General features: G+C 38.7%; 1 protein-coding gene across 1 annotated transcript; it reads right to left on the reverse strand.

Moving 5' to 3' along the window:
• Positions 1-355: 355 nt before the first annotated feature.
• Positions 356-27635, reverse strand: LOC119190988 (protein purity of essence-like; the record flags this gene model as incomplete). The annotated part of the gene is given in 48 exon segments (XM_037444682.1): positions 356-403; positions 617-758; positions 760-848; positions 1226-1272; positions 1275-1430; positions 1556-1688; positions 1900-2061; positions 2252-2436; positions 2736-2844; positions 2847-2934; positions 3256-3298; positions 3301-3417; positions 4112-4315; positions 4428-4507; positions 4509-4589; positions 4796-5010; positions 5180-5286; positions 5416-5564; positions 5810-5974; positions 6166-6319; positions 6478-6521; positions 7498-7723; positions 11876-12015; positions 12098-12243; positions 12391-12561; positions 12961-13176; positions 13478-13715; positions 13969-14122; positions 14386-14594; positions 14843-15030; positions 15648-15860; positions 16146-16289; positions 16487-16590; positions 16974-17130; positions 17468-17646; positions 18347-18512; positions 18956-19110; positions 19489-19648; positions 19861-20086; positions 20278-20420; positions 20882-21004; positions 21271-21406; positions 21657-21820; positions 22161-22429; positions 22643-22763; positions 22861-23000; positions 23127-23224; positions 25175-27635. Coding segments are annotated over 48 exon segments (7083 nt in total), but the record flags the coding sequence as incomplete, so codon positions are not given.
• Between the last annotated feature and the right edge of the window lie 207 nt (positions 27636-27842).

The raw sequence follows: 27842 nt of genomic DNA on the forward strand, positions 1-27842 counted from the left end.
CGATAAATGATGGTGTTCTGGCAGCATCCTGACTGCCTAATAGCACTCTTATACCGCAAATAACCATATTTGGATCAGAGTTGATCACTTCCATCGAGAATCCACTCATTTTCGTGGAAACTACGTATAGACCTGCACCAAAATAAAAAAGGAAATGGACTAAAGGATCACTTCTACATGTATTTAAAATCTATCTCATCTCCATGTTTATAAAGCGAATCCAAAGTGAGAGATTTAAAATCAACATTTAACATTACCTGCAGTGTTGAGGCGATGTTTGATTTGCGCCGTGTTGTACACTTGCAGCAGGTCGTTACCGCCAAACTCGATGTCGGTCATGGCGACACAATGAAAAGTCGATAGGGAACTGCGGCGTGCCATTCGCGCTTGACTTCGTGACGGTCTATCAAATAATATCGATAATATATTTATTCAATTCAAATCGATATAGTGTCAAAAATTAGCCAGTTGCATTTCTTTCATAAATCTATGAGCATTATTTTTAAATCAGGTCAAAGTAAGTTACGTCACTAAAACAACGTCACGCCGCTCGTGACTTTTAGCGCCGCTAAAATATTATAAATGGTTATACAGTACGAAAATAAGATACTGTTACCTGCTGTGCCTTTCCTTTGGCATGGTGCAGCGGCTGTTTAGGTCGTCGTCGCGGCGCATGCGTGGGTTGTATGGTCGGCGCGAGCCAATACCCTGTGTTCTCGTTACTCGCTGCGTACATGCGCAATGACCCGTCCTCGCAGAAGTATGAGCGTACTCTTCTGTTCGCCGCCACCACCGCACCAATGGCGGACGGCCACCATGTCCGTGATCTTGGCTTTTGCTGGTACCACCTATCGATAAGACCAATATAATTTAGGAGCCTTTTTATAGACGCATCGTATTACTACGTAAATCTAGGGTTAAATGTCGTAGTACTATTCAAATAATTATAATAAAATGACGATTTCACAAAACTCTCATTGTGACTGTAATTTTGAGAAATTAACTTAAAGCCTGATTCACGTTTCAAGTATTTTTATTTGATAGTTATTGTATTAAACATATTTTTAGATTATGTATTTTGTACAACAAAAATAATAGTGACATTTACTCAGAGTTATGAAACAAGACCTTAATGTATCAGAATCTTATTGATATTTCCCTGCAATCATGTATAGATAAGTCAACAATTTTACGAAATAATAATAACGATAATTATGAAACAAACCTTAATCTCCTGCACAAATATGTTCGTAGGCGTCAACATGAGTACGACGGGTTGTTGGAAGCCTGCATGACGGCAGTGACGAGTCCTGGATGTCCGGGCACTTCAGCCCACTGGCACAGAGACTGCACGCCGCCCTGCTTGCCGCCGCCGCGACCGCCGCCTTCCTTCTGCGTCGCTGCTGCTGATAGCGTAATCATTGCCGTTCCTAGACAAAATATATATATCAATATTGTTTGTTTCCTAAAAATAGTATTTTATCATTAGATAAATAAATCGATGGCTTTATTATATTAAGTATTGAAATAAAAGTTAAATATATTGTAATGTTACCTTTAACACTCTCTTCCACATTGTTCAACGGAGCTAGGAAACTCTTTCCTTGTGCGTAAGAGAAGAATAGCATTTTCAGAGTGTGCGAGTAATATATCGATACTCCGCCTCCGCCAACCAGACCAGCGACATCCTGTTGTAAAAGCAAATTATTTTTAAATATACTTGAAAATTAATATAAAAATATATAATTATTTGACTTTTAAGACAATCGTAAGAAATGTCGATATAATTAGGTTATATGGCTATTCACTATGTATATAAATCGATACTTTATAATGCAATGAAACAATATGATGAAATAAATGAAATATAATTTTATTCCTTTAATACACCAATATTACCTGTATTTCTGGGTGTAAAACTTCAAGTGTGTTAGTAACGTAGAATGTGCCGAGTGCGGCGCTCGACTCTTCAGTCATCGGCTGCCAGTAGATGTGACCGGCGGAGCTCATGCAGAGCATGTGGACTACGCCGTCTTGGTAAACGAAGGTTACGTCTCGGACCTGTTGGAAATTGATTATTTATTACTGACAATACTGTATTTCTTTCTACCTACTGTTGACGCAAGGGCACCATAACAATCATTGAAACCAAACTACCTCTCATGCTTTTAAATATAGATTTTAAGACGATATAATTCAACATTTTATTTCTGTAAATGCTGTATAATATAACAAGCGTCATGAAATGTACCTTTCCGCTGGGCACGAGGAAGTGATGTGTGGGATTATTCAAGTCTTTGCTAAGGTCGAATATCTTGACGAAGTCTGACGTCACGAGGGCAAGTAGTATCTGCGATCCAGGAAGCCATAGTGCTTTGATGACGTAGTTGTTGCCTTCCAGGGCGTTGTTCAACACTAAGTGATCTGCTACAGCACCTGTTGACATATTATTAACATCTAATATTGTATCCACACTAAGAGCGTGTAGGTCAGGGGGTCGTCGGTAATAACTAAAACAAAGACTAATATTTTTTGCTGCTTGTAGTAAACATACTTCTAACCTTTAATTAAAGTGAGGATGACTACTAAAAAATGATCATGATGATTACATAGCTAAATTAAACTAATTATTTAACTATAATGGCAATATTCAATCCAAGTATAAGACCACGCTCTACTGCCTTATAAAAACCAACAAGTAAACATAACGTTAATATAGTACAATGATAGCTCACCACCACTGTTGAAAGTGAGCACGTGGCACTCTTTGAGTCCACACACAGCAAGCAAATCTTCGTTCCACGGATTGCCGCTCAGGCTGAGCACCGTGAACGGTATGGGGGCGCGGAGGACAACCTAGTCAGAGTCAGCTTGTGTTTCGACGAGTCGGCCTGCTTCAACAACGCCGAGAGTTGTAACACTGTGATTTTTCCTGAAAACCAAGTGGTGTGTTAGGAGCGATAACAGCTAACGTCACACTCTATGGCGCTTTGAAGTTAATCACGAAGGGCATCCGGGCCAGCGCAACGCCGGGTCGTTAGGCACGGTGAACCTAATATAACCGCTCAGCCGCCTTCACGAAGGCTGGGCGGTAGTAACTTTTCAGCAAAACAAAAAAACATCACGAAGGGCGCCGTCACGCTGATTACCGTCTCTTTAATTATAATTGGAAACTAGTATCTTGGCAATAAACACTAATAGCAACTATTTATACATTCGATGGGCCGCTTCTCTGTGTTACATTTTCATCTTACCTTTTCATGCGAGACAGCGAGGTGCTGTCGCCGTCCGTGCGGGAAGCCAAGCAACACATGGCCACACGACGCAACTTGTGCGCAGACATCAGCTGCCGTATCGTTTGCCCATTCTCGCCCGTATACGACATGCGCACGTTCTCGAACGCGCCTTCCTGCGAGCCTGGCGTCCGCATAGATAAAAAATGAATGCCTTATTCGACTAACATAAATTAGGAAATAATTTCATGATTGACTTCTATTTGATATATTTTTGATATCTACGAAATATAAACATTGGCGTAATGAAGAGTTTGTATATCTACATGACATGTACTGCATGATAAGTTTTCGAGTTAAAATACATTTAAAAATTCTACAAAAACTACTACTCCTATTGAATTTATTTTTAGAATTATTTATTTGTTATAAAAGTTCCAAAATTATAATTAAGTAAAACTTATAACCTTCTGATTTCCCTTCGAATTGTTGCACTTCATTCAAGCAAAAGAAAAAAATAATCGTGTCAACTTTAGGTTCATAACCAAATTACAAATTATTTTTATTGAATTAAAAAATAAAATACAATTTTTGGTCGTTTCTTTTTTTCGTTCTTGCTCAACATGACAATAATAATGTATACCCAATACTTCCACAATTAAAGAAAGGCATTATGATAACATTTCATCATATTGTGTCAAGTGATGAATTTTCATATAGTGGAGATAACAATATTTGCATGTTTGTATTTATGACATATACCAAACCAGTAACTATAGATTGTTTTACCATGTCAGATCCTAAAGCTTTAAAGTTAAATGCACCCATGAGATATTAAGATAATATTGAATGATACAAATAAAAATATAGATACTGACCTAGCGTGGGCAGCATGAGGCTGTCAGTGTGAGTGAACCGTTTCTCGCCGAGGTGCAGCTGCGCGAGTGCCGCTGCGCGCGGTGCGCGCCCGTGGGGCGTTGCGCTCGCACGCCGCGCGCACCGGCGCCGACAGCGCCTCCAGCAGCCGCCGCACTCCATGCACGCACCCCAGCCGCTGTACGACGACAGGAACCCGCGACAACCTTACACAAAGCATTTCAATTCATAACATAGCAAGGAAAATCACTTTAAACAACCTGATAGTTTATACCAGTATACACTGATCGGTAGGAGAGTCGAAAACGCATACGTTACCTTGAATATTAGCAGCTAGTAACGGCCGACGTGGTGGCGCGAGCAATGCAGGAGGAGAGGGACTGGAAGGGCGGCGGCGTAGATGGTGCGGGCGCCGATTCTTCGGCTCCACCGCGCGCCGCACCGCCAAGAGTCACCGAACGCTTTACTAGCGCCTGGCAACTGCAAGACATAATAATTATGTTTATTTATCCAGTGTTGCATATTTCTGCATAAATAAATTTTCGTCACCCAGCAAACTAACAAATTGATAACAGATTAATTGCACATTCAACAATGGACCTATATGCCTGTGAACTTGGTGGCATTTGTATTCAATTAATGCCTAATTCTTATTTTTCCACAAAATACCGAAATAAACAACATACCTGGAGTCGGGTTTCGCGCCGCAATCGCAGAAGAAGTTGCCGAACTTGGCATACGACACGTCGTGTCCTTTGTGACAGACGCGCGCGCACACCGTACACACGCCCACGCCATCCACCATCTTGCAGGTGTGGCAGTGATACCAGTGCTGGTTCATGAACTCTCGTTGCGTCACCGTGAACGTGCACAGCTTGTATTGCAACATTGCATCTTCATCCTGGACAAGTAAACAGTATTCGATTAGTAAATCGATCATCAGCTATGTGTCGATTAAATTTACTATCGATTAGTGAAGTTTATTACAAATGATAAACGAATACGTTACATTAACTACCTTCGTTTGACTGTTGTCAATTTACGCAATACGTAAAAAGAAATATACTTACCGAATCATCCGCACTTGTGTCATCGTCATCTTGTTGTTCATCCGTATATTCAAAGTCAAATCCGAGATCAGCAGGCGATTCCCAAGTTGGACTAACGGATCGCCAACCTATGAAAGACAATATTAATTTATATAACCTATAATAATAAAAATACAATTATTTCCAAAAAAAATAAATACACATTACACACATATACGATGATAACTTTAATAGGTATACTAAGATGGATATCTTACTATGAGGTTGTGTCGTGTTGATGGCATGCAGAGAGTCAGCCAGGTACGAAAGCAGCACGCAAGAGGACTCAATCTGCGGCGCCAGGTTACCATCAACCTGGCCTTCCTCCAACTTCTCCAGTACTTCTGGACTACTAAGATTATCGACGCTGCAATTTAAAAGTTATCATTGCACAACTATAACATGTAAATTAACTTTTAAGACAAAAAAGAACATCTACATTTATGAGTAAACAGAAATTTTAAATTAGATGAAAGGGTATGGCTATTTTTATGAAAATAGTATGAAGTAAGTTAGCCACTATACGTGATTCTTTATTCTTGAATTATTTAAAATCATAACACAAAAAATCGCAACTTTTCGCAGACACGTCGCATGATATTGTATACTAACCAAGCCGACAGCCAGCCGACAGCCGCGGGGAACAGCTGGCGGTGATCGCCGCCGGCGTGCGCGTCCGCCAGGCGGCACATCTCGCGCAGCAACAGCGGCGAGCACGGACTCTCGCCGCACACCGAGATCAGCGTCGACAGCATGCGCTCGCTCACGTTCTCACTGCTGTAACAAGGGACAATATAAGTGTTAATATTTTATTTGTGTCTTGTAAGATTATGTTATCAGATAAACCTACAGACAGAACGTGATTTCATGTATTAATATTTTAATTCTTTACAACTGCTGTATTACATCTTAAGAACACATTGGCTGTTGTATTACGATATTATACTATGGTAATGTCAGGATCATACCAATGCTGCACGACATGTTTGCAGAGTGCTGATAGCAGCGCAGCGTTGTCATTGGCGTTGTCGGTGAGCGGCGCCTGCGCGGTGTCTGCGGGTGCGGCCGCGCTAGTCGCCGCAGCGCCGCTTTCCTTACTGCCGTCCGACCAGCTGCAACTTTCTGTGCGGAAACCATAAAATTAATGAGAAATCAATATCCAATGAAATAGTTGTTCTGAAAATCCTGGTGACGCATTTTGTAATTAATTTAAGACCATCAGTAATTTTTTGTGGTAAATAACCGTTATTATGAATAATATAATAACAAACCTGAATTACCAGATTGTTGTGCAGTTTCAGACTGAGCCCTGGGCGCTGGAGATCTGCGAAAGAACATTTGAATTAGAAATTCATAGCCCTTAATTATTTTCTAAGCATTCATACGCAACAACTAAATGGAAACTGCATAGAATGCATGATTATAAAAAGCCGAGCTTTTCAAATAGCTGCAAACACTAAAGTTAGTAAACTTAATACATTGAGCAATACAAAATAGATGCGGTGTAACGAGGATTTGTATACAGACATCCGTCTTATTAAACACCATTCAACAGCAAAATTGTTTGCTATTGAATGCTATCATGTAGGAGTAGGACCTTATTGGAACATAGGAATAATAAAGAAGAACATCAAGTAAAATTGGTGTTATTTAATTTGAGTCAGGCATTATGTATTAAAATGTGGCCCTAAAACGCTGAAAAGGCTTTGCAACAGTTACCAATGGTGTTGGAGCCAGCCTTGCCTATTTACAGGGGTGGAGTGAAGTGTCCTAATGAAACTTTTCTGTCAGATGATATGGGTGCCAGAAACCGACCCTGAAATATTAACTACCACGCTCGTTTTTAAAGCACAAAAGTGTATGTGCATACGTGATACTAAAGGCGTGCAAAGCCGCAATCGTGTTCATAATAATCAGTCTTGTACTGTCATCCCACTCTACCCGTAGGCTAGCTCTGGATGTGACGGTTAGTTATAAACCTATACAACTCACGGCGCTTCGAACACATCGACGGGCGGGTCGGCGCGCGGCGGCGGCGCCTCGCGCTAGCGCGCGCCGCGCCGTCCCCTGCGGAACACCATGCTTACTGTACGCACGGACGCGGCGCGGGCGCACGTCATCTCATACACACTCAAACACACAACGTCGTACAACTCTGACCGTGCATAAATAGGATACGCTTATTCACCCACACTTTCGTAAGGTAACGACCGAAGAACAAAATTTGGTCCTTCAACCCGGACAAAAATTCTCGTCTTTACGTGATGCATTGTCTATATATAAATAAAACCAGTACTCACGGCGCTTCAAACACATCAACGGGCATGTCGGAATCGTTTCGCTGTGGCGGCGTTTCGTTCGAACGCTGCGTGTAGTCAACTTCGCTGCGGAACACGGTGCGCAGTGCGTTGCGCAACGCAACCGACGCAGGATTGGCCGCCGCGTCAGGGGCTGACGACGTCGGCGTTGGTAGCTCGGTTTCTGTTGGAGTGCCGTTTGTTGTCCCGGCGGCGCCGGTGGTGGACGCTGTGAAAAAAAATCAGTTAAGAGCGTTTACGCATCTGCGCGCCGTATGTCTCAAAAACAGCACTTTTCGAAGGAGATAATATCCATCAAAACATTATTTTAAAAACATATGAATTAGTAATTATTATAGAAAATTTTGTTGTCTAAAAAGTTAGTAGAGAAAATTTTTAGATTTTTGAGTATTTGTAAATTGTTTAATGATTACTGAACAGGGTTTTCAAATTTGCGTTTCGAACGTCTATTTCGAAGCTCAAAATATCTTAAACCACTAAGGAACATAAAAATATGTTATTTTTATCTAACTAAAAGATCCTGAAGAAAAAAGTTAGTAGAGAAAAATATATCTTTTTATGTTTAATTCATGAGAAACAAAATTCAAAGAATTCGAAAATTTCAGAAATGTTGGTCATTTAAATGATTTTTTTATCACTATATCGTACTTAATTGAATATAATATTGGATTACTATAATAGAAGAACATCTCCTTAAAACATACAATTTAAAAATTCTACAAAATTAGTTCTGTTATTTTTTCTATAAATATTTTAAATACCACTATAAAACGCAACGCGTAAATCGTTTCAAATTAGTCCGCCTTGAGGCTTTCTAGAGAGACGTATCGCTCGTCGCTCCGGCGAGACTCAGTTGGACTTTGCTGTGCGTAGAAAAAATAGTCACGTGTATACAGTGATTGCCACATCTCTTAGTACTTTAGTAAGTAAAATATTTTTTTCTTTAATGATTGACAATAATTTTAGTAGGTACTATAAATTATTATTATATTATTATGTTTCAGACACAATAGGAAGTAAAGCTATTTCTAGGCAAGAAAAGGAAACGTAACAACGCTGAAACTTCGGCTAAAGCAAAAGCTAAAAGATTGATGTACTAATGTTATAACATGCGTCTGTAGTTATGGTTGTTGCTTTTTACTCATTAAACACTTGAGCATAGTTACTCGAAGGAAAAATGGAACCTTAAGCTAAAACAATTAGCCCATTGAAATGTTACATGAGCTTTGTATTTTTAGAGGACCCAATTTTATTTTTAAAACATGTGTGGAGGGTCAATAGAAGCTTAATCTCAAGTTTGTGAGGTCGCCCCCTTGTCCCCTGGCCGCCATCATGGTAAAGGGTGAAAACACTTTTTCGCGATATCTCGGAAACTATGTGTCTTACATAAATTTTGTAAAGTCAAAATTTGTAGCAAATTGTTTCCTACAAATATGTTTATATAACTTTTGCCCTAAATTAAAAATTAAAGAAGTTATAAGCAAAATGTGAGAAAATGTTTATAAAAGTTTTCTTTTTTGCTCTATAACTTTTACAACAAAATTACACCTCAAACTAACTTGTAAATGATCTTTTGAGGAAAATTGTTCCCTATAATTTTTTTATTTCATTCATTTAAAACGCTGTTACAGCGCTCCAAAGTTTACCGGGTTCGTCAATGCTCATGAGAATCCGGTCGAAACAAAATGTTTAACTTATTTTTGATTTTTTTATTGTAAATATATTATTACAATTTTTTGTTAAATTCGTACAACTTTACTTATTTATTCCTAACTCTTTCTTTGCCATAGAACTTACCAAATTTAACTTATCGAATGTTATGCAGGTAGAAAAGGTATGAGTTACCATTTGGGGATAAAGGAGAAAAAAATATATTTGCAGGCAAAACAATTTGCTACAAATTATGGCTTTACAAATTTTTGTAAGACGTATAGTTTCCGAGATATCGCGAAAAAGTGTTTTCACACCCTTTTTCCAAGATGGCGGGTGGCGACCCCACAAACTTGAGGTTAAGCTTCTATAGACCCCCACACATGGCCCAAAATAAAATTGCGTCCTCCAAGAAATGCAATATTCGGTCCTTAAATTGTAACATTTCAATGGACTAAACGCACATTTCAAAACTCGTTTTACGCCCGCGGCGTGCGCGGTTGTATGCGGTACCCGCTGTATTGGCGGCCAACTAGTAGAATCGTGCGGGCCACGGTAGCACCAGCGCGCTCTGTGGTTAGTAGGTGGGCGACGGTAGTCGGTAGGAGGGGTGGTTTACAGAAATCTGACGCCATTTTCCTCCATCGTGATCGTTTCTGATATGTGTCCATGGCGTTCTGGAACTCAACTGACCGTTAACTGTCCATCTTGTAACCGCCCGCCTTGCGATAATCGCTCGCCAAGTTTGCAGGACATAATCGGAACCGCGGTGGTTACAAATCGCACAGATCTCCGGTCGTCATGAGTTTGGAAATAAAACAGCCGTTTCTCAACCACGGCGGGCGCGAGTAAAACCGCTTCGTGAGTTCTTAGCCTTATAGAATCACTTTGCTATCCCGTTGTCAAAACGTTTACAACTCGCCAAATACCCAGTGCGCGAGTCCCACTCGCACTTGGCTGATTTTTTGCATAATGCATAGGTACGCTTACTTTCAAATAACAGAGGTTTTTATGTTCACTTGATGCGCACTGTTAAGAAAATTCAAGTGACGAGAGACGGAATCCTATATCTTTCACCTCTTTGAACCTTAGAAATAAGGGATTTGGTAATTTATGTAGCTAGTGAATAAAACTACTAGTAGTAGTTAGTATACCTATCTTCTTAACTATTTGGGCTAGTTTAGGTTTACACGCTCACATCAATTTTACATATAATTTTATCCTGACGTTTAACCCTGTGCAGGTTTCGGCGTCATTATACTTGTATAAATTAAACGCGTCTAGATCCATATGCAGTTTACTTAAGTATGTAGTGTTTGCATAAACTTCGATAACGATAATAGTATATTCTATATATTTTTAATTTTTAGGTAATCGTGCCTAATATTACACTCAAAATAAATAAGGTTATTAAAAGCCGCAAAATTATAGATTTTCAATATTTTTTGGATCAAATTAAAACACTCAATAACCACAACAGAGCAACAGGTTGTAGTATCGAACATTTACAACTATTGAAAGAGAATGTTTGCTTGCAGTCAACATTTTTAATGAAGTGTAATATGTGCAATATGGAATTTAAGCGCTAAGAGATATACTGATAGTATGGACGTATATCGTGGAACTGTGAATGGAGCTATGATGACTGAAGTTGGTAGATCAAATTTAAACGAACAGTTAGCTTCCATAGATTTACCAATATTAACGCAAAATGTTTACATGAAATGTTACGACAAGTTAGCTAAATGATTGAAATTAGCTGCAGAGGACAGGATGCAAGAGGCCGCTAGGGAAGAAACTGATAAAGATGTTGCCTGTGGCGATGTAAAAAGACGGTATTCCCATACTTACAGTCAAAGCTGACTGCTGTTGGTCAAAAAAGTACAGAACCAACTATTTTGCTTCGTCGTGTGTCGCAAATATTATGCAAAACTATGGATATAAAACTGGTAAATTGTTATACATGGATGTACAATCGATCGATTGATGATCGATGTCACTGAGAAGCAATACCTATTAAAAAAAAACTATCCAAAAAAATATAACCAACTTCCGAAAAAAGAAGTCTTTTATTTCTCACTTTTAGTTACACACCTAAAAATGATATCTCATTACATACACCTTCTGACTCAAAATATAAATTCAATATGTAATTTCTAATGACTTAATTTAAACTTTCAATACGCTAAATATTAAAACTGCAGATCTATGGAGTAATTATGTGGTCCATTATAAACATCGTAGCACAGTAATTTTCCTGATTTATTGTCTGATTACGGAGTTCTGGTGCCTATCTTTCGGCTTCATGATGAGCTCCACTTTACTAAAGGGTACTTTCTAAATGCAAATGCTTAAATTTTTTTAAGTTACATTCCAATTAGATAATTAAAGCGAAAAGATCAAAATTGGTTGGTCTGACTATAAAGATAGCCGACGCGCTAACTCTACGCACACAGCTACGCAACGGCTCTGTGTGAGTGAATTTTGCGAAGAATTACCTATAGTTGACTTCACGCGCGGCACGTAAACGCTCTTAACATGGGAAAGAAATAAAAATGAGACTCATGAACTAAACAGAATTTAATAGACGCCAAAAACAAAAACGGCGAAAATTGGGGTGGCCGAATTTACATCCGTCTTTCTTTCTCTTTAGGGAGCAGGGTTTATTCGTCTTTCTTAAATTTTATGTGTTGTCGTAAAATCAACTTACCGGGCGAACCCATGCATATATGGGAAAGCAAGCAAGCTAGCTTCTGTTGATCCGCAACACCAATAAACTTGCACACAGATATGCAAAGGGAACTATTCAATTCGGAACTCTCACAACCAGCAAATATCTTGATAAATAGCCTAAAACAAATCATTTTTTGCAAATTTATAATTTTGTATTTAGTACAAATTTATCCCATGTACAATTTTCGTAATAACTTACTTAATAACCCTTTCAGCGTATGGCGTCCGTGCGTTTGGCGCAGACAGAAGAATTTTACCGAGCGAGAACTCTGAGTTATCGCAGAACACGCCTTCATACGCCGACCTTCCTGCAGGACGATCTAGAATCTTCTCCCAATATTTCACCTACACAAACAAGTAAAAGTTTTAGTATAGAAGGTCTGCTCTCACCAATTTTATATGGAATTCGAAATAAAAATCCCGTGACTTATAATCATTTACAGTCTACATTTTCAATTAATGAAAATGAATAAACCCGAGCCATTATCTTACCATATGTCTTAAAGTTTTCTCAGTGGAAGGCTGCAGATGATCGACGAGCACCGGGTACGTGGTCTTCAAGATGTGTTCATGTATGAGCTGCTCCGCGCGGTGCACTTGCGGCACCAGCGCGTTTAGAACGGCTGCTAGTAGCTCGGCCATGAATTCAACGCGCCCGTCCGTCTGCACGCAATACGAAACATTTTTATTGAAATCCACTGTTGAGTAAACTAGTATTATAGATTATATTATAGTATTATATTATATAGTACATGTATCATTCACTTTTATACCTGTCCTGAAGTTAGCAACGGGTAGCAACTTTGCTGTTGTTTTTGTATAATGAAGGACAACAGACGTCTAAGATATGTGAAGGGAATAACTTCAGGACGGCCATGAGTTTAGTATTTCTAACGTCAGTTCATTAAAATTCGAAAACACAAGCCAGCATAATTCTTTTGACAGCCGTGGACATCTCGTTATTTACTGGTTGATATTATTTGGACAACATTTTACTAAAACCATTTTCAATCATCAATGTTCCTAAGTTATTATACCCACTAAAAAAACGAATGTACTTACAAACGCCGGCACGATAAGATCCAAGGTCCTCCTGGTAAGGTCCGCGCTATCAAGCACGGTGGTGACACCCACTTCGAGCAGTTTACCAGCCGAACACGCGAGCATCATCAGCGAGTTGCCGATAGAGTACTTCGAGTTGGCGCTGATGGCCTCGCAGTGAGAGTTCACTAGATCAAGGACCGCGCTCTCTGATGGTATGATGTGGTACGCGTAGGCCTTTAGGGGGATAAGCTTTTTTAGATCGAGTTCAAATGCATAGTAATGTAGTATCAGTAGTATGGCTATTACAAATTTTATTCTTATCTACTATTTGAACCATTTATTCGTCTCGTCACTTCATTGTATAGATTTTTTATACTATTTATTGATTGTTAAACGTACCAAGTGGCGCTGTACTAGTTCTAATTTAGTTCGATCGCTCAGAACCGTAGCGCGCTTGATAATTCATACAAAATACTATTCTCATCAGTCACTAGCATAAATAAAATAAAATGAAAACTGAACCCCGTGCACTCACTAGTTTAATGACGACAGCGATGGTGGGCGCGGTGGAGAGGCGCTCGAGCGCGGAGGCGGCGCCGGCGGGCAGCTGCGAGCGCAGCCACGCGCCCAGCGCGGGCGGCGGCGTGCTGCCCGACGCCGTGCCCACCGGCGCCGACGTCGCGCACACCTGCCAGCGCGCCGCCGCCACCGCCAGCTCCGACGGGTTCGTCGACGACTCCAGCAGAGGCTCCAGTTCCAGGTCCGCGCTTACTCTACACACACGAACGTAACAATATAAGTGTATACTAGATAAACTGAACCAAATACTACTCAACGACGAACAACACAACTCTACCGTGAACAAAAATTATAATGTAAAAGAACAACTTGAAAAATATTATTCTTTTTAAAAATTTATTGAGCTACATTTACAACTTGGGCAATTTTTAATGTTATCTATATAAAGACAATTATCTATATAAAGACAACAAATAAATATAAAGAAAGTGTATCAAGATAACTCACCGACAGCAGTTTAATATAGTTTCCAGCAAGTCGAGCAGGTCGTACATGAATTTGTGTGGGTCGGTGAGCGCCCGGAAGTCGGTCAAGGACAGCTTCAGCCTTACAAGCACCGCGTCGCACGATATAACATCCAACAGAGACGGCAATCCATTCGCTGGACAAACAAGAATTTTTAAGAATCTTATCCATACTTATAAATGCAAAAGTAACTTGGTCTATCTGTCAGTCTTTCGGGGCTGAACCACTGAACCGATGTCGATAAAATTTTATATAGAGATAGTTTTAGACTCTATGAAGGACATAAAATTAATTTTATTTTATATACATGACGTTTTTTATTTCTGCCAGCAACGACAGACAGTGTTAGTAAGAAATCATGAATCGATGTCACAGTTGAATTTATCGATATTCCCTCACCTATATCGCTAGTCGTATTGTTACTCACCTGCGTGTACATGCCCTGTTTAACCAGAGCGTCCTTAAGCCAAGGGTTGAAGACCTCTTTGTTGTCCGCCCTGGGCGCCCACACCACGGCATGCAGCGGCAGAGGCGACGGCAGTTCGGCGGCCATGCCGGCTTGGAGTTTGTCCATGTGCGGCGTTGCAGGTGGCATGCTTATCACTAGCCTAAGGACAGATTAACATTTTATCTCAAGCATCTCATATGTTATTTTGGTTTACAGAAAAAGCTCATTTTTTTCACACAATATCAGGATCTTAGTTTTACAAGTTCAACTCTGCCTTAATAATGTCTAACTTCAACCAAACATTTCGAATCCTCGAGTGGTATCGTACCGCACACGCAATATGATTGTACAACCATATAATTAAAACACAATATTAAAACGTCCAGTAAGTCTATCCACAACCCGTACCTCCACGCGGTCTGGAAGCAGTAATGCGCGGCGGCGAGCGCGGCGGCGGAGGCGTGGTGCTGCGGGTTGTCGCACACGCACGCCGAATTCAACAGCGCGAGCAGCGCGTCCAACAGCAGCGGGTACTTCAGCTTGTGCGGCGTGCCCAGCACGAAGTTACACGCGAGACCGTCGAACTTCGGGTTCTCCTGTTAGTTAATAGTGCATACATGTAATTATTGATCTTGAGGTATGAACGTGGGAAAAATAGTGTACAGCGAATAGGGTAGTCTACATTCGATTTTGTACAACAAATTCCGAGAGCAATTGAGACAAATTAATTTCATAAGTATAATAAAGTGAGCTTTTGCAGAGATAAAATTATTAAAGTGTTAACTTGCATAAGGAAACATATATAACATGACACGTTTCTAATGTATCGCGTGCCACGCTATTTTCCTTACTCCGATTGAACTTTAAATGCTCTCGTGTTACCTATCGGGTTTACACGCTTCCATTGGTTGAGTACGCACGTCACGTCATCGGGAGCTCATCGCAGTGAATTCCCGAAGTAACCTGAGATTTGATACGAAGGTAGCTTCGCCCGTTACATAAGTTCAAAAAACGAGCAAAGTCATGTAATAAAGTTTCCTCTGACCCAAAAGCAAACAGCAAATAGATGGGTGATTTATCCTGTGACCACTGGACATACAAATATATATCTAATTCTTCTCAAATAACTCTAAATGCGTATGACGATAATACTATAAAAAGGCAAAGTACAATATCCTAAATTAAAATATAGTACAATGAAGCCTCCACTCACCTGATTATTAATTTCAGCACTCGTTAGAGAGTAGAACTTGGGTCTCATGGACGTCTCATCTTGGGAGAGTCGCCTATACGCCTGTTCTATAAACGGCACTTCGCAGTAGATGCGTGACTTGAGCAGTCCATTAGCAGTAGTTTTGCCGCCGTTCGTGCCAGCCTCCGGCGTGGGCTGAGCCAGTCCCGGAGATATGATCAGATTCCATTCAATCTATAACAAATGTACGACGTTTAAATACATCGTAAATTTTTTGAAAGGAATCACTATCTGAGCGAGATTTATCGATATTTTTCAAACCCACTAATCTCTTGCATCTTAATTTCAACTCTATCTGAATTAAGTAAGAATAATAATGTTGAATTATTAGATATTAATAAAGATTATATCATCCTTCTATTTTATTTATATAGAATTTCTATACAAAAAAAAGAATGTGACACTAAAAAACCTTTACACATCTATAAACCTACTCCCCTACTCTTACAATAGTTTTACCTGTTGCAGCAAGGTTTGCGGGGCGTCATACAGATGTCTCATAAGATATTCGAGCAACAGCATCAGCCTAGTGGTGAGCACCAGTTGATGCGGCGCCAAGTTCATCGCCTTCTTTCTGTCGGTGATTCCCAAAGTTTCCACAACCTACAACAAATTCATTCAAACATAATAAACAATATATTTGAAAAGATATGTCATTCATCACCTAATTATAAAATAAAACAAACTCGATGTTTTAACTTGTCTCTATTTTGTATAGATTACATCAAATATATCGAGAGTAAAAGAATGAGTATAATCATTGAGTATAACATTTTTGCTAATAATAAGTAAGCAGTCACCTTGATGATGGCGTTAGATGTCATAAGCAACACTGATTTCTTCTGCATCAGCGTCAATGAGTGGAATAGATATACCAAAAGCTGGGCATGTTCAACATTCAAATCTGGAAAAAAAAATATATTAATCTTCAATTAACAACATCAATGATTGTTTATAATAACATTATTATTATTATAAACAATAACTAACTAATAATCGTTTAGTCAATCAGACTAAGTCAACTGAAACTGTATTTTCACAAAATTATTCACCATAAAAAAAAAGGGACAGTAACTCACAAACGGAAAATATTAGTGCTCGAACTAGGGACCTACTCAGAAAGAGAAACAGATTCTGTTCATTCCCTTTCAATATTGATTGAGATTTTATTTTTATAACTGAGGCGACAAAACCACGTCAAATACCTGCACTCGTAAACATCCAAAATACTACAGAAATCATAACTAATAAGCCATCTTTGTCAGATTTTTGGGTGTCTTCCTTTACCTTCATAATCATGATCCTGCGAGGGCTGCTGTTGCAGCGCGCATTCCTGCAGCGTGTTGACGAGCTTGTGCCACATCGCGAGGATGCTGTTTTCGCGTTCGGCCGCCGCCTTGCTCAGCACCATGCTGCCGATCAGTTTTACAACTCGCGGTCCCACCTATATGCACAGTAATTTGGTAAAACAAGTGCCTGAGCTGCCTAGTTATTGTTTACTAAATGCTTGCAAATTCAAGAATGTATGAGACAGTCTTTACCAATACAATTGCAAAAATGTTTTTCATAACGTGAAATAAGAATTCTCTTATTTCCCGTATTTCATGTGAGTGAGTGATTGATTGATTGATTGGTACATGTATTCACATCAATCAATCACTCTCAAAAAATAATGAAATTATATATCCTAATTTTTGATGTAAATAAGGCATTGGCAGCTCAAATTCATCAGTAAGCTAACAACCGTTTCAATTAAGATACCATGCTCTCAAAAACGTTACCTGCAACGGCGTCATATTGTTCCTATCCGATCCTGCCGACGCCAGTTGTTGGTACAGAGCCGGCTGCAGCGACGCGAACGCGGGCGAGCCGCTCAAGTTGTGCAGGTAACGCACCAGCGCCGAGCTGAAAGCCGCGTATAGGGCGCCGAGACGCGGCCCGAAGCACGCGGATATTGTGCCTATACGAACATGTCTGACGTTTTAGACTCTGGTATCATTATTATAAAAGAGGTTTCGCAAAAGAAATAATATGTTGCCTGTAAAATATAGTCAATAACGTGCCCGCTGGGCCGTACAGTTTTTGACGTCCAAACATAATTGGACGTCAAAAAGCATACGTCCTCCTAAGGTTCAGCAAGGCATGATATACGTCAATAGACAATACGTCAATCTACTATAGTACATACCATAGACTGAAAAATTAAACATTACAAATAGACAGATGGTCCGAAAAATTAGATATTGATAAACTGTATGAAATGATATAAAATCGTAAATATTAGTATGATATTTTGGAAAATAATGAACAAGTTTATATCGATAAAGCAGTCATGTTATACCAATGCGAGCAATTGTTCTTTGAAACCAGACAACCCATCTTAAAACGAGTTACAAAATGATCATTATTCGTCAATAAATGAACAATGCAATGTATTAATCAAGCAGATGGTTTGACGACCTTCGTAAGACAGAAGTGGGAAGCTAAAATTCGGCTTCCACCACGTTCCATACTCCTATCCAGGCTGATGGTGCGATGACGGTGATGATGATGATGAACACGGCGGTGATGGAGGCCGGCATGTGCCTATAACGTGTCTAATGACTAAGATTAGTTGAATGCAGTGAGGAGGTTGTCAGTAAGCGGCATGGTTGGTTTACCGGTGTCGGTGCGCGCGGTCTCGCGGTCGAGGTCCTTGGCGAGCGCGGCCAGCAGCGCCTGGTGCGCATCGTGCAGCTGGAGGGACGCTTGGCCGAGCCTGTCAGAGCCCTCGCTTATTATCTCATCCGTCAGAAGTGTGAACACTTCTGTTGCCAGCGTTATGTACTGTCAAAAAACAGTTAACGTTAGATAATTATCCTGAAACTATACTTTGTTTTGTGTCGTGTTTCGAGTATTAGGTTTTGTTTTTTTTGGAGTTAAAGAAGATCGATTAAGGCGATACCTCAAGGTCCATTTTCATACATTTTGTTTCGCCTTTAATCTGGGTAACTAAACAAGTATTTGCAAGTAAAGAATTTAAATTCACGTCTAGTTAGTGATTAGTTCTCGCAGTTGAAAGAAAAATGTAAAAATAATTAATAATCATGGATATTTCTGCCTTTAAAATTTCGTCATATTAAATTTACTTGCCAATACTTGTTTAGTTACCCAGATTAAAGCCGAAACAAAATGTATGAAAATGGACCTTGAGGTATCGCCTTAACTTAATTACTCGCGCGTATTGCATGAGTACGTGTAGTGTGTAGAGGGGTACTGGTGGTACTTACCGCGTAGGGCTCGGCCTTGTCGGGCACGAGGGCGTGGTCGGCGGCGGGCGGAGCGTCGGCCGCGTCGGCGCCGGCCGGTCGCGCGCCGCCCTCCGCCGCCTCGGGCGCCACTAGAGTAGATTCGAACCATAACCCAAATAGTGGTTCACTGTCTTCTGTGCAAATGAATAACACGTTAGCGACAACACCACCCCAATCAAAACCCCGTTATTTACTATTAGCGAGCCGCTCTCTATTCTCTTTCGGTTTATTTCGGCTACCACTCGCTATTTCGCTAAGCTGTGGATCTGACACTAACGTTACTGAAAACTGGAGGAATACCGTTAATTACATACAAAATGCATTTTCAAAAAACAGAAAAAGAAAAAAAGAATAACATATTAAGGGGTAAAACTACATAAAAATAAACCGAGAACATGTCATGAAACTAAATTTATATAAAAAAAATTAAATGAACCCTTGTCTACTAATAAAGATAATATGTTTAGGACAAAATTAACAAACACAAACAACATTAAAGGGTAAATATTTACCATCGTCAGTCTCAGAGTCCTCGGAGCACAGTATCATGTCCTGGAAGTAAACGGTGGAGTCGGACCGGTCGGGGTCGGCGTCTTGGTGCTGCTTCTGCACGACGGCGCGCTTAAGGTTCGTCGCTTTGCGGTAGCACACCACGCCGAGGGCCACCAGTAACTAAATGACGGATAATTGATATTGACACACCTAGTTAATCTCTCCAATAGGATTATTTAAGTACTGTGGATATAGTTTCTATCAGTATGAATCTTAGACAAAGTGATTTGATATGTGGCAGAGATTCGTAATTTATCTATGTTTGTCGTATAAGGTAGAAAAATATTTTCATTGGTGGGTGTCAGTTTGCCAAAACCTAATAGCCATATTACCTGATGCAGCGGTGCAGCGGCGGCTAGCCTCAGCTCTCGCTGGTGCGCGGCGTGTTGCGGCAACACGCGCAGCGGCGCCGGCGTGCTCGCAGCCGCGCCGCTCGCACTCGCGCCCGCGCCCGCGCCGCACGACAGCGCCTCGAGCCGCGCGTCCGCCAGCAGCGCGCTCGTCCACGCCAGGCACCGCCCGCCCAGCGCCACCCACACCACGCCTAACCCTTGTTGCCTAAAAAAATAACAAACATCATGAGCCCACATAAACATAAAATCTTGATATCACAAATTGGTAACTGCCAAGTGCTCTACTTTAGTCTTCTTCAATTCTTTATCAAAAGTTACGTATGTCATGGTTAAAATACATCAAAATACAAAAATACGTACTTTGAATTATACAGAAATTGTTCCCAATATACGTACATTTTAGTAAGATTGTAAGGCCTCGACGGGACCTTAGCTGGGCTCTTGCCGGGCGTGGTGGAGGGGCACGGGGCGCCGGCGAGTGCGTGATGTAGACCACACAGCAGCACCCATGCGCCAATCATAAGGTGGTTTTGATATACCTGGAACAATACATGATATAGTTAAATTCAATCAACACGTCACTCAATCAATCCTCGTTGCTAACTATGCGACTATAGTGGAGGTGGATCAAAATAGACAATAAGTCAAGTTAACCTTACGAACTGTACTTATAATCTTGCCAAGATGAGTCATTATATCCCGGGCAAATTATTAGATATAGGAAAAGCAACAAAGCTGCAGTTAGTTTTGTTGATGAAAACTGATTAACCCTATTTATTATTAAGGTAAATTTGCATGTGGTATTTATACTAACCGCAATACTTCAATAATTCTATACATATGCGACTCGCCGTAAGTCTGCAGGAGCTTCTAAATTTGCAGAAGTCAGCTTGGCGTTACTATTTACACGATGATAATCGCTTACAAGTTACACAAGATAACTTCCGCAAGTGTTCTTGGTAATGTAAACTTCACTTTACAATAGTTAAGTATAACTTACGTATCCACCAGCGCGTGTGGACTGTTTGAACGTCTCCCCAACAGTGTTGTAGAGGCTTAGAGCGCTCTCTACCAGAGTGGCAGTCTGCTGCTCGTACTCTTCGTCTTTCGGATGGAGAGATGCCTGGTGATAAAAACATATTTAAAGAAAAATTTGAAATTATTATTTTTTTATATTGAAAGACTCCATATGCGATAGTACAAAATAGTATCAAGATTTCTACTAAGTATTGTCTACACATTGTTATAGATTGTTTATTGTTTTAAAAGACTAATTGATGACAGGTCTGACCGGCTGTTGAAACCACTATGTTCACGCTAAAAGTATTGAGGCAAGCTGTACATTAAATAATATTGTCTGTAATGAACTCAGTTTTTTAAATCACAGACCTGAGCTGTAGCGCAGAGGAGCGCTGCAACGCTGACATCGCTCAGTGTGGTGATACGGTCTGGAGTGAACGGCTCCAGACACGGCAACGAGAGAGCGAGCCGGCACACGTGCACTTCGTTTACAAGAAAATGGAGCCTGGTTGGGGAATAAATTTATGGCAAAATTAGTTTATGAATTGGTCACTTAAAAGTAAACACAGAAATATCTTACTGGATTAGATTAAATAAGGCACAAATATAAACCATAACCTGGATAAATGTATTTGACATGTATTATCATAGAAAAGGTTTTATATGCGTGCGAACCCGCGGCTAACGCTTAGTATAGAAAAAAATGTCAAAAACAAAAAATTGACTATAAACCGAAAATTCTATAAGATACGTACAGTGAGGCATCAGAGTTGAATTGTGGTGACACAGCTGTCTCTTTGGCAGTCTGCCAGCGGTTCAGGTACCGCTGCAGGCACGGCAGAGACGAGCACACCTTCAGCACCACGGAGCCGGCTCTTAGCTCCATCAGCAATGATGAGCAGGTTGATGCCACCCACTTCTACAACAACAAGGACCATTAAGTTACAGAGATATCAACTCAAAATATCCACACGTTTTTTAAATATACCAAAAGGTGAAGACACAATAACAAAACTTTTTAGAAGACAAATAAAAAGATAAAAAATTATATGCAAAATAATACCATTATGTGAAAAAAAAATTACAATAATCATTTACCAAGTAATTGCTATTTGTAGCCACATCAATTACACACAGGACAAAATACTAAACAAAACAAAAGTATAAAAAGACTCTTTGATTATTTAAAATTTCTGTATGAACAGCAAAAATCCAAGAAAATCAAATGAAATCCTACTACATAAGAAAAAGAAACCTACCTTCATATCAATAGTAGGTTGTTGGGAAGCGTTCCCATCCTTAGTACTGTCCAAACTGTCCTTACTCCCGGGCGACATGACGGCCGCGGCGGGGGCGTTCTGAGACGACACGGACGTCAGCGGGTTGCGCAGCGGCGCCGTCAGCTGTTCCAGTAATGCGTCGGACCGACGTTGGGCCGTCGACGGCGGTTGCTTCTCTGACGTGGTGGTTTGTGACGCCCATGATGTTATCGGGCTCGGTATAACTGAAGATTTCGCTGTTTGTGCATCTACAATAATAATCAAAATTAGTATTTCTATGGTGCGGTGGAAGAGAAAATATGTTGGAAATTGTAAATGAATGTATCTTTAGAGTCCATTACTTATTTAAAATGCTATTATTTGGGCAAACCACACAAGTGATTAGTAATAATTAATCATATTAATTTGTATTTTGACCTACTTAGTACTTTGACCAATAACCTTTTAAATTCAATACATACCTGGCACATTGACATGTGCTGGCAACTTGGCATTCTTCAGTAAAGAAGTCAAGATAACTAAGTCTGACTGAGGGTAGCCACCTCCATCAATGCCGCACAGTCCCACAATAGGTAGCAGGAGCTACAGAAAAAAAAAACATTACAAATGTGAAATGCTCATCAGAAAGGAGTCTTTACACCAATTAAATATCTCATTAATTTATTTAAAAATAACCAACCTGTTTAACAGACACGTTAGGAGCGGCTGTATTGGCAGTATTTTCATCACAGCTCAATCCAGCTTCGGAGAGCTTCTTCAATATTTGTCTGAGTATCACTCTAAATGCATCGCGAGCTGTGCTCAGCTGATCATTGGGCACTAAAAAAGAACAATAAAAAATTACATTACAGGCTTTGTTGAAAGTTGTAAATAGCTCTTTGTTTGCCTGTATGATATATTTTTATTAAAAAATATATATATTTATTAATAAACAAAGTAACTTACGGTTGTTAGCATTAACACTGATGAAATGTGCTGAGAGACAGGCAAAGCATGTGTAGAATAAGTCATAAATGTCCTCATGGTTCTGAAACTCAGCCTCGCTGTGAACAAAATAATATTGCCATAACATTTGTAAGGTATGTTTAGTATGTACCAACCTTTAGCAACCCAATAAAAAAGACAATAATTTTACACATAAACATATTTTTTTGTCATGGGAAGAAATGTAAAATTCACCAACATTATTGTTGCAAATTGTTTATTAATTTACTTATTGATTAACTAACAAACATCTCCAAAAAATCCCTTCTTTATTTCAACATAATATGATACATAATAATATCAGCCCTGTATTATACACTTGCCCACTGCAGAGCACGGACCTCCTCTACTACTGAGAGTGATTAGGCCTTAGTCCACCATGCTGGCCTAGTGCGGATTGGTAGACTTCACACACCTTCGAAATTCCTATACAGAACTTCTTGGATATGCAGGTTTCCTCACAATGTTTTCCTTCACCGTTAAAGCGAACGATAAATTCACAAAGAATACACACATGATTTTTTAGAAAAGTCAGAGGTGTGTGCCTTTGGGGTTTGAACCTGCGGACATTCGTCTTGGCAGACCGTTCCACACCCAACTAGGCTATCGCCGCTTTTTAATATGATACATATATTATTATAAAATTAAACATAACTTCATTTCTTTATTATTCATGTAATACAGGATAAAATATTTATTTCTAATACTTGAAATCTATACTATTATATAAAGCTGAATTGTTTGATTGTTTGAATACGCTGATCTTAGGAGGTTCTGGTTAAAATTGAAAAATCTCTTTGTGTTGGATAGCCCATTTATGGAATTAGTCTATAGAAATAATGTGGAAAATTTATTCCTTTTGAGAGCTTCCATTGCATGCACTACATAAACATTTAAAACTACATAATAATAATGTATGGCAGAAAAGTTCATCTTCAAAATTTCTAAAAAAAAATATAAAATAAAGTCTCCTGCCACATTTGTCCGCCTGTCCGAAAGGAATCATCTCAAAATGTACTGAACAGATTTTGATGAAATTAGATATGGAGATAGTTTCATAATATAGCAATACTTTTATCTCAGAAAACTCTTATAAGCCACAAGCAATAGCTAGCCTTAGAAGAAAAGAAAAAAGTAAATGCAAACCAATGGTCTCTTTACAATTTTCTTTCTGAGAACCATTCTATATTATATCCAGTCTATATTATTAACATGAACAGATATTTGTTTATATTTAGTCATTCATTTTTTTAATATGGTACAGCTGCATATCATAACAATATGTAACAAATATGCTTCCACACATTGTAGCTAATATTTGGTTTCATGAGCTAAATAAAGAAGATGTATTATGTGTTTAAGCCTTAAATAAAATATTGCACAACCATTTTGTTCTAGTAATTTCATATTGTTTATTTTAGGTTGTGAGAGAAGGGTCAGGAATCTTTACCATAATCATGGATTCAAAATCAAAGGAAAAAATTTCATGGCAAGAAAAACAATAGGCAAGTTTTTTTTATATTATTTTAATAATATACACATCAAAGTATAGAACTGATAACCAAACCAATAATAATGAAGTATGATTCATTGTATCACACTTTTGTATGTTAAAGTATAACTTAAGCTGATCCTTTTTATACAATCAGTATTCAATTTATTGAAGTGTTCATGGTTAGTCATACTGCTTTGAAGTCCTAATTTACATTTCAGTTCTTTTAATCATATTTTATGTATACAATAACAAAAACTTATTTAGTACACGAAAGTTGCGGGTACACATTTTTTTAAAGAAAGAATAGCCGATTTAAATACTAAGCCAACACAGGACCACGAACGACTTGCATTTTATTTTAATCAATATATCCAATAAAATATTTATTTATACAGATACTTGGTTTTTGTTATTCCGATAAGATAAATACATAAATAAATAATCGAAAATTTGCTGATCCATCAAGATACTTGTGTATTGATTATGGCCGACTAGTAAAAGCTACATTGCATACCTTTTAATGATGGCTTGTATGATTTCCACGGCATCATTTTTGTCGAAAAACGGGCCGTAGAGTGCTGTTAATATTGGTTTAACAGTTGTAGACCATTCAATATTTCCTCCCGATGCGGCCATTTTCGAGAAGAAAATGACGACTAACCAATTTGACAATTCAATATTGCATGATGACATTGTATTCACGGTAGTGATACCAAAAAAAAAAACGAAAGTCCGGAGACAGCCTACGAAATATCACGGTATTATAGATCAACACTACCCTTAAAGGCTCAGATTAAAGGCTAAATAGTTATTGTTTTATGCTTTAAGGCAAATAAGAATATAATATGGGATTTATTCTTCACTGAACTATATATTTTTACTATATAATATTTCATTCTGAATCAATTATGTTCAAAATCTTGTTACGGATATCTGGAACGTCTAAGATTCGGAATGTTCTGAATCAATGAAACGGATATTGATTTAGTTTTAAGAAATCTGAATAAAAATACCAATATTTCCCATGAGAGCAAATTACCGTGATATATAGTAGCCTATGTGGAAATGTCCATGTCCAAAATTTTGATCAAATACATTCACTTAGTTTTGCATTTACTTCTTCTAACTTCTAACAACCATCCAACTACAAAAACTTTTGCACTAATAATATAAATGATGGAGCGACTCAGCTTATATAAATTAATGTAGATGGTGGATCGGAGTCTCGTTCCATGTTGGAGAATACTCTGCGTAGACCAAAATATAATTCTAATACGCTACTCCTACGTGACTAAAAAAGCATAATCCGTTATATGCATTTAAAATTGCAAGACATTACATTATGCCTGAAATTTTATAATTTGTTACATTATGTTAAAAGACAAGTTGTTTTTATGCTAATATTTTACCGGGAAACTGATAATTACTTGAATATATGTAAATTGCCTTATTTTTCAAGGAAGAAGTAAAGAACAGTATTGAACGAATGAAATATTATAAATCAATCCAATCCAATTTATATTGTTAGGCAATATTATATAAGAAAAAAGGGCGGGAAACGTTCGACTTGCAAGGCGCGCTTTTTTGATTTCTTATTTTAAAATATAATTTTAATAACTTATTCAAAGTGATCAGTGGTGTATAAACTATTTTTAGATATATTTTAAGTTTAAGTATTATAATTTATTCTTTATTTGTTAATTTCTTTGTCACTGCTGGCCATCTGGTAAGTCCTTTTATCTTACTTGCTGGATGATGGCTGAGCCCCCCGATCCTGGGGGGACAGTCCCTCCGGTGGGCTATAATGTAACAATTAATACTACTTGTAATGAATCTGAATCAGGAATGGACACGGACAGTTCACTTTCTCAACGCCCACTTAAAAGAAGTCGTTTGAACAAAATTTGTAAACGATGTAATAAGCGTAGAAGGACACATGGTTCGGAAGACAACAAATCGATAAGTTGTCATTGCAATAATTCTGACGTAATGGAACTACCTGAAACTCGAATTAATTCTAATAACCCCGATACACAGACTAAATTCGATCACAGCAATGACACATTAAATCCCCAGCATACCCCTACTTCTATCGGGTAGAAAATTATACGAAAGTACTGATAGTGCTCCATATGTTATACATGTACACAGAATACAATCATCCCCCAATGACGGCTCCACACTCCACCCTTTAGCTTTTGGCAAATTCCTAAAAAAACATGATTTTAAAAATATTATAAATGGCAGTATCAAAAGAATTGGCAGAAACAAAATTTCTATGTCATTTTCAAAATTCATTGATGCAAACAATTTCATTGAACACAACAGTCTATCCTCACAAAATCTTAAAGCCTTTATTCCCACATTTAATATTACACGAATGGGACTGGTGCGGGGAGTCCCTATAGAATGGTCACCAGAAGAAGTTTTAGATAATGTTACAGTGCCTATAGGATGTGGTAAAATTATAAAAATGAGACGGTTAAACTATAAAGTTTTAGTGGAAGGTTCTCCAACATGGAAACCATCCCAAACAATTGTAATGACGTTTGATGGACAAGTGTTACCTAAACGTATATTTATGTGCTACAATGCTCTTCCTGTTGAGTTATATGTTTACCCAACTGTCCAATGCTTTGCATGCTGTCGCTTTGGTCACACGAAAGTACAATGTAGATCAAAACCTCGATGTTTTAAATGTGGTCAAGGACACACAGGAGATTCTTGCAATGTGGAAGAGGATTGCGGCTCATGTTGCTTGTGTTCTGGTAATCATTTTGCTATTAATAAATGTTGCCCAGAATTTAACAGACAAAAGATATTAAGCTGTACATGGCTGAGAATTGTATTTCTTATACCGAAGCTGCAAAAAATTTTCCATCAGTTAACAGATCTTTTGCTGATGTATTGATTAATAAACCTCTTAGTAATGAACCTTTAAACTTTAAACAGCCAACCAATAAATCTACATCACACAAAAACAATCTTTTTAAAGCCACGCCCACCACCTACCGCTATAAGTGGTTATAATCAACATGCTCATAAGGAACTAATTAAGGATTACAATATGCCATCCCAATCTGGCAATGGTTGTGCTTTGCAGCATCCACACCAGCAACAAGAACAATCCTTATCTGAGATTGTTCTAGCACTTATAAATTATTTATCTCAATATATAAATG

This window comes from Manduca sexta, chromosome 28, assembly GCF_014839805.1.
Source record: "Manduca sexta isolate Smith_Timp_Sample1 chromosome 28, JHU_Msex_v1.0, whole genome shotgun sequence".
Taxonomy (NCBI): Eukaryota; Metazoa; Arthropoda; class Insecta; order Lepidoptera; family Sphingidae; genus Manduca; species Manduca sexta.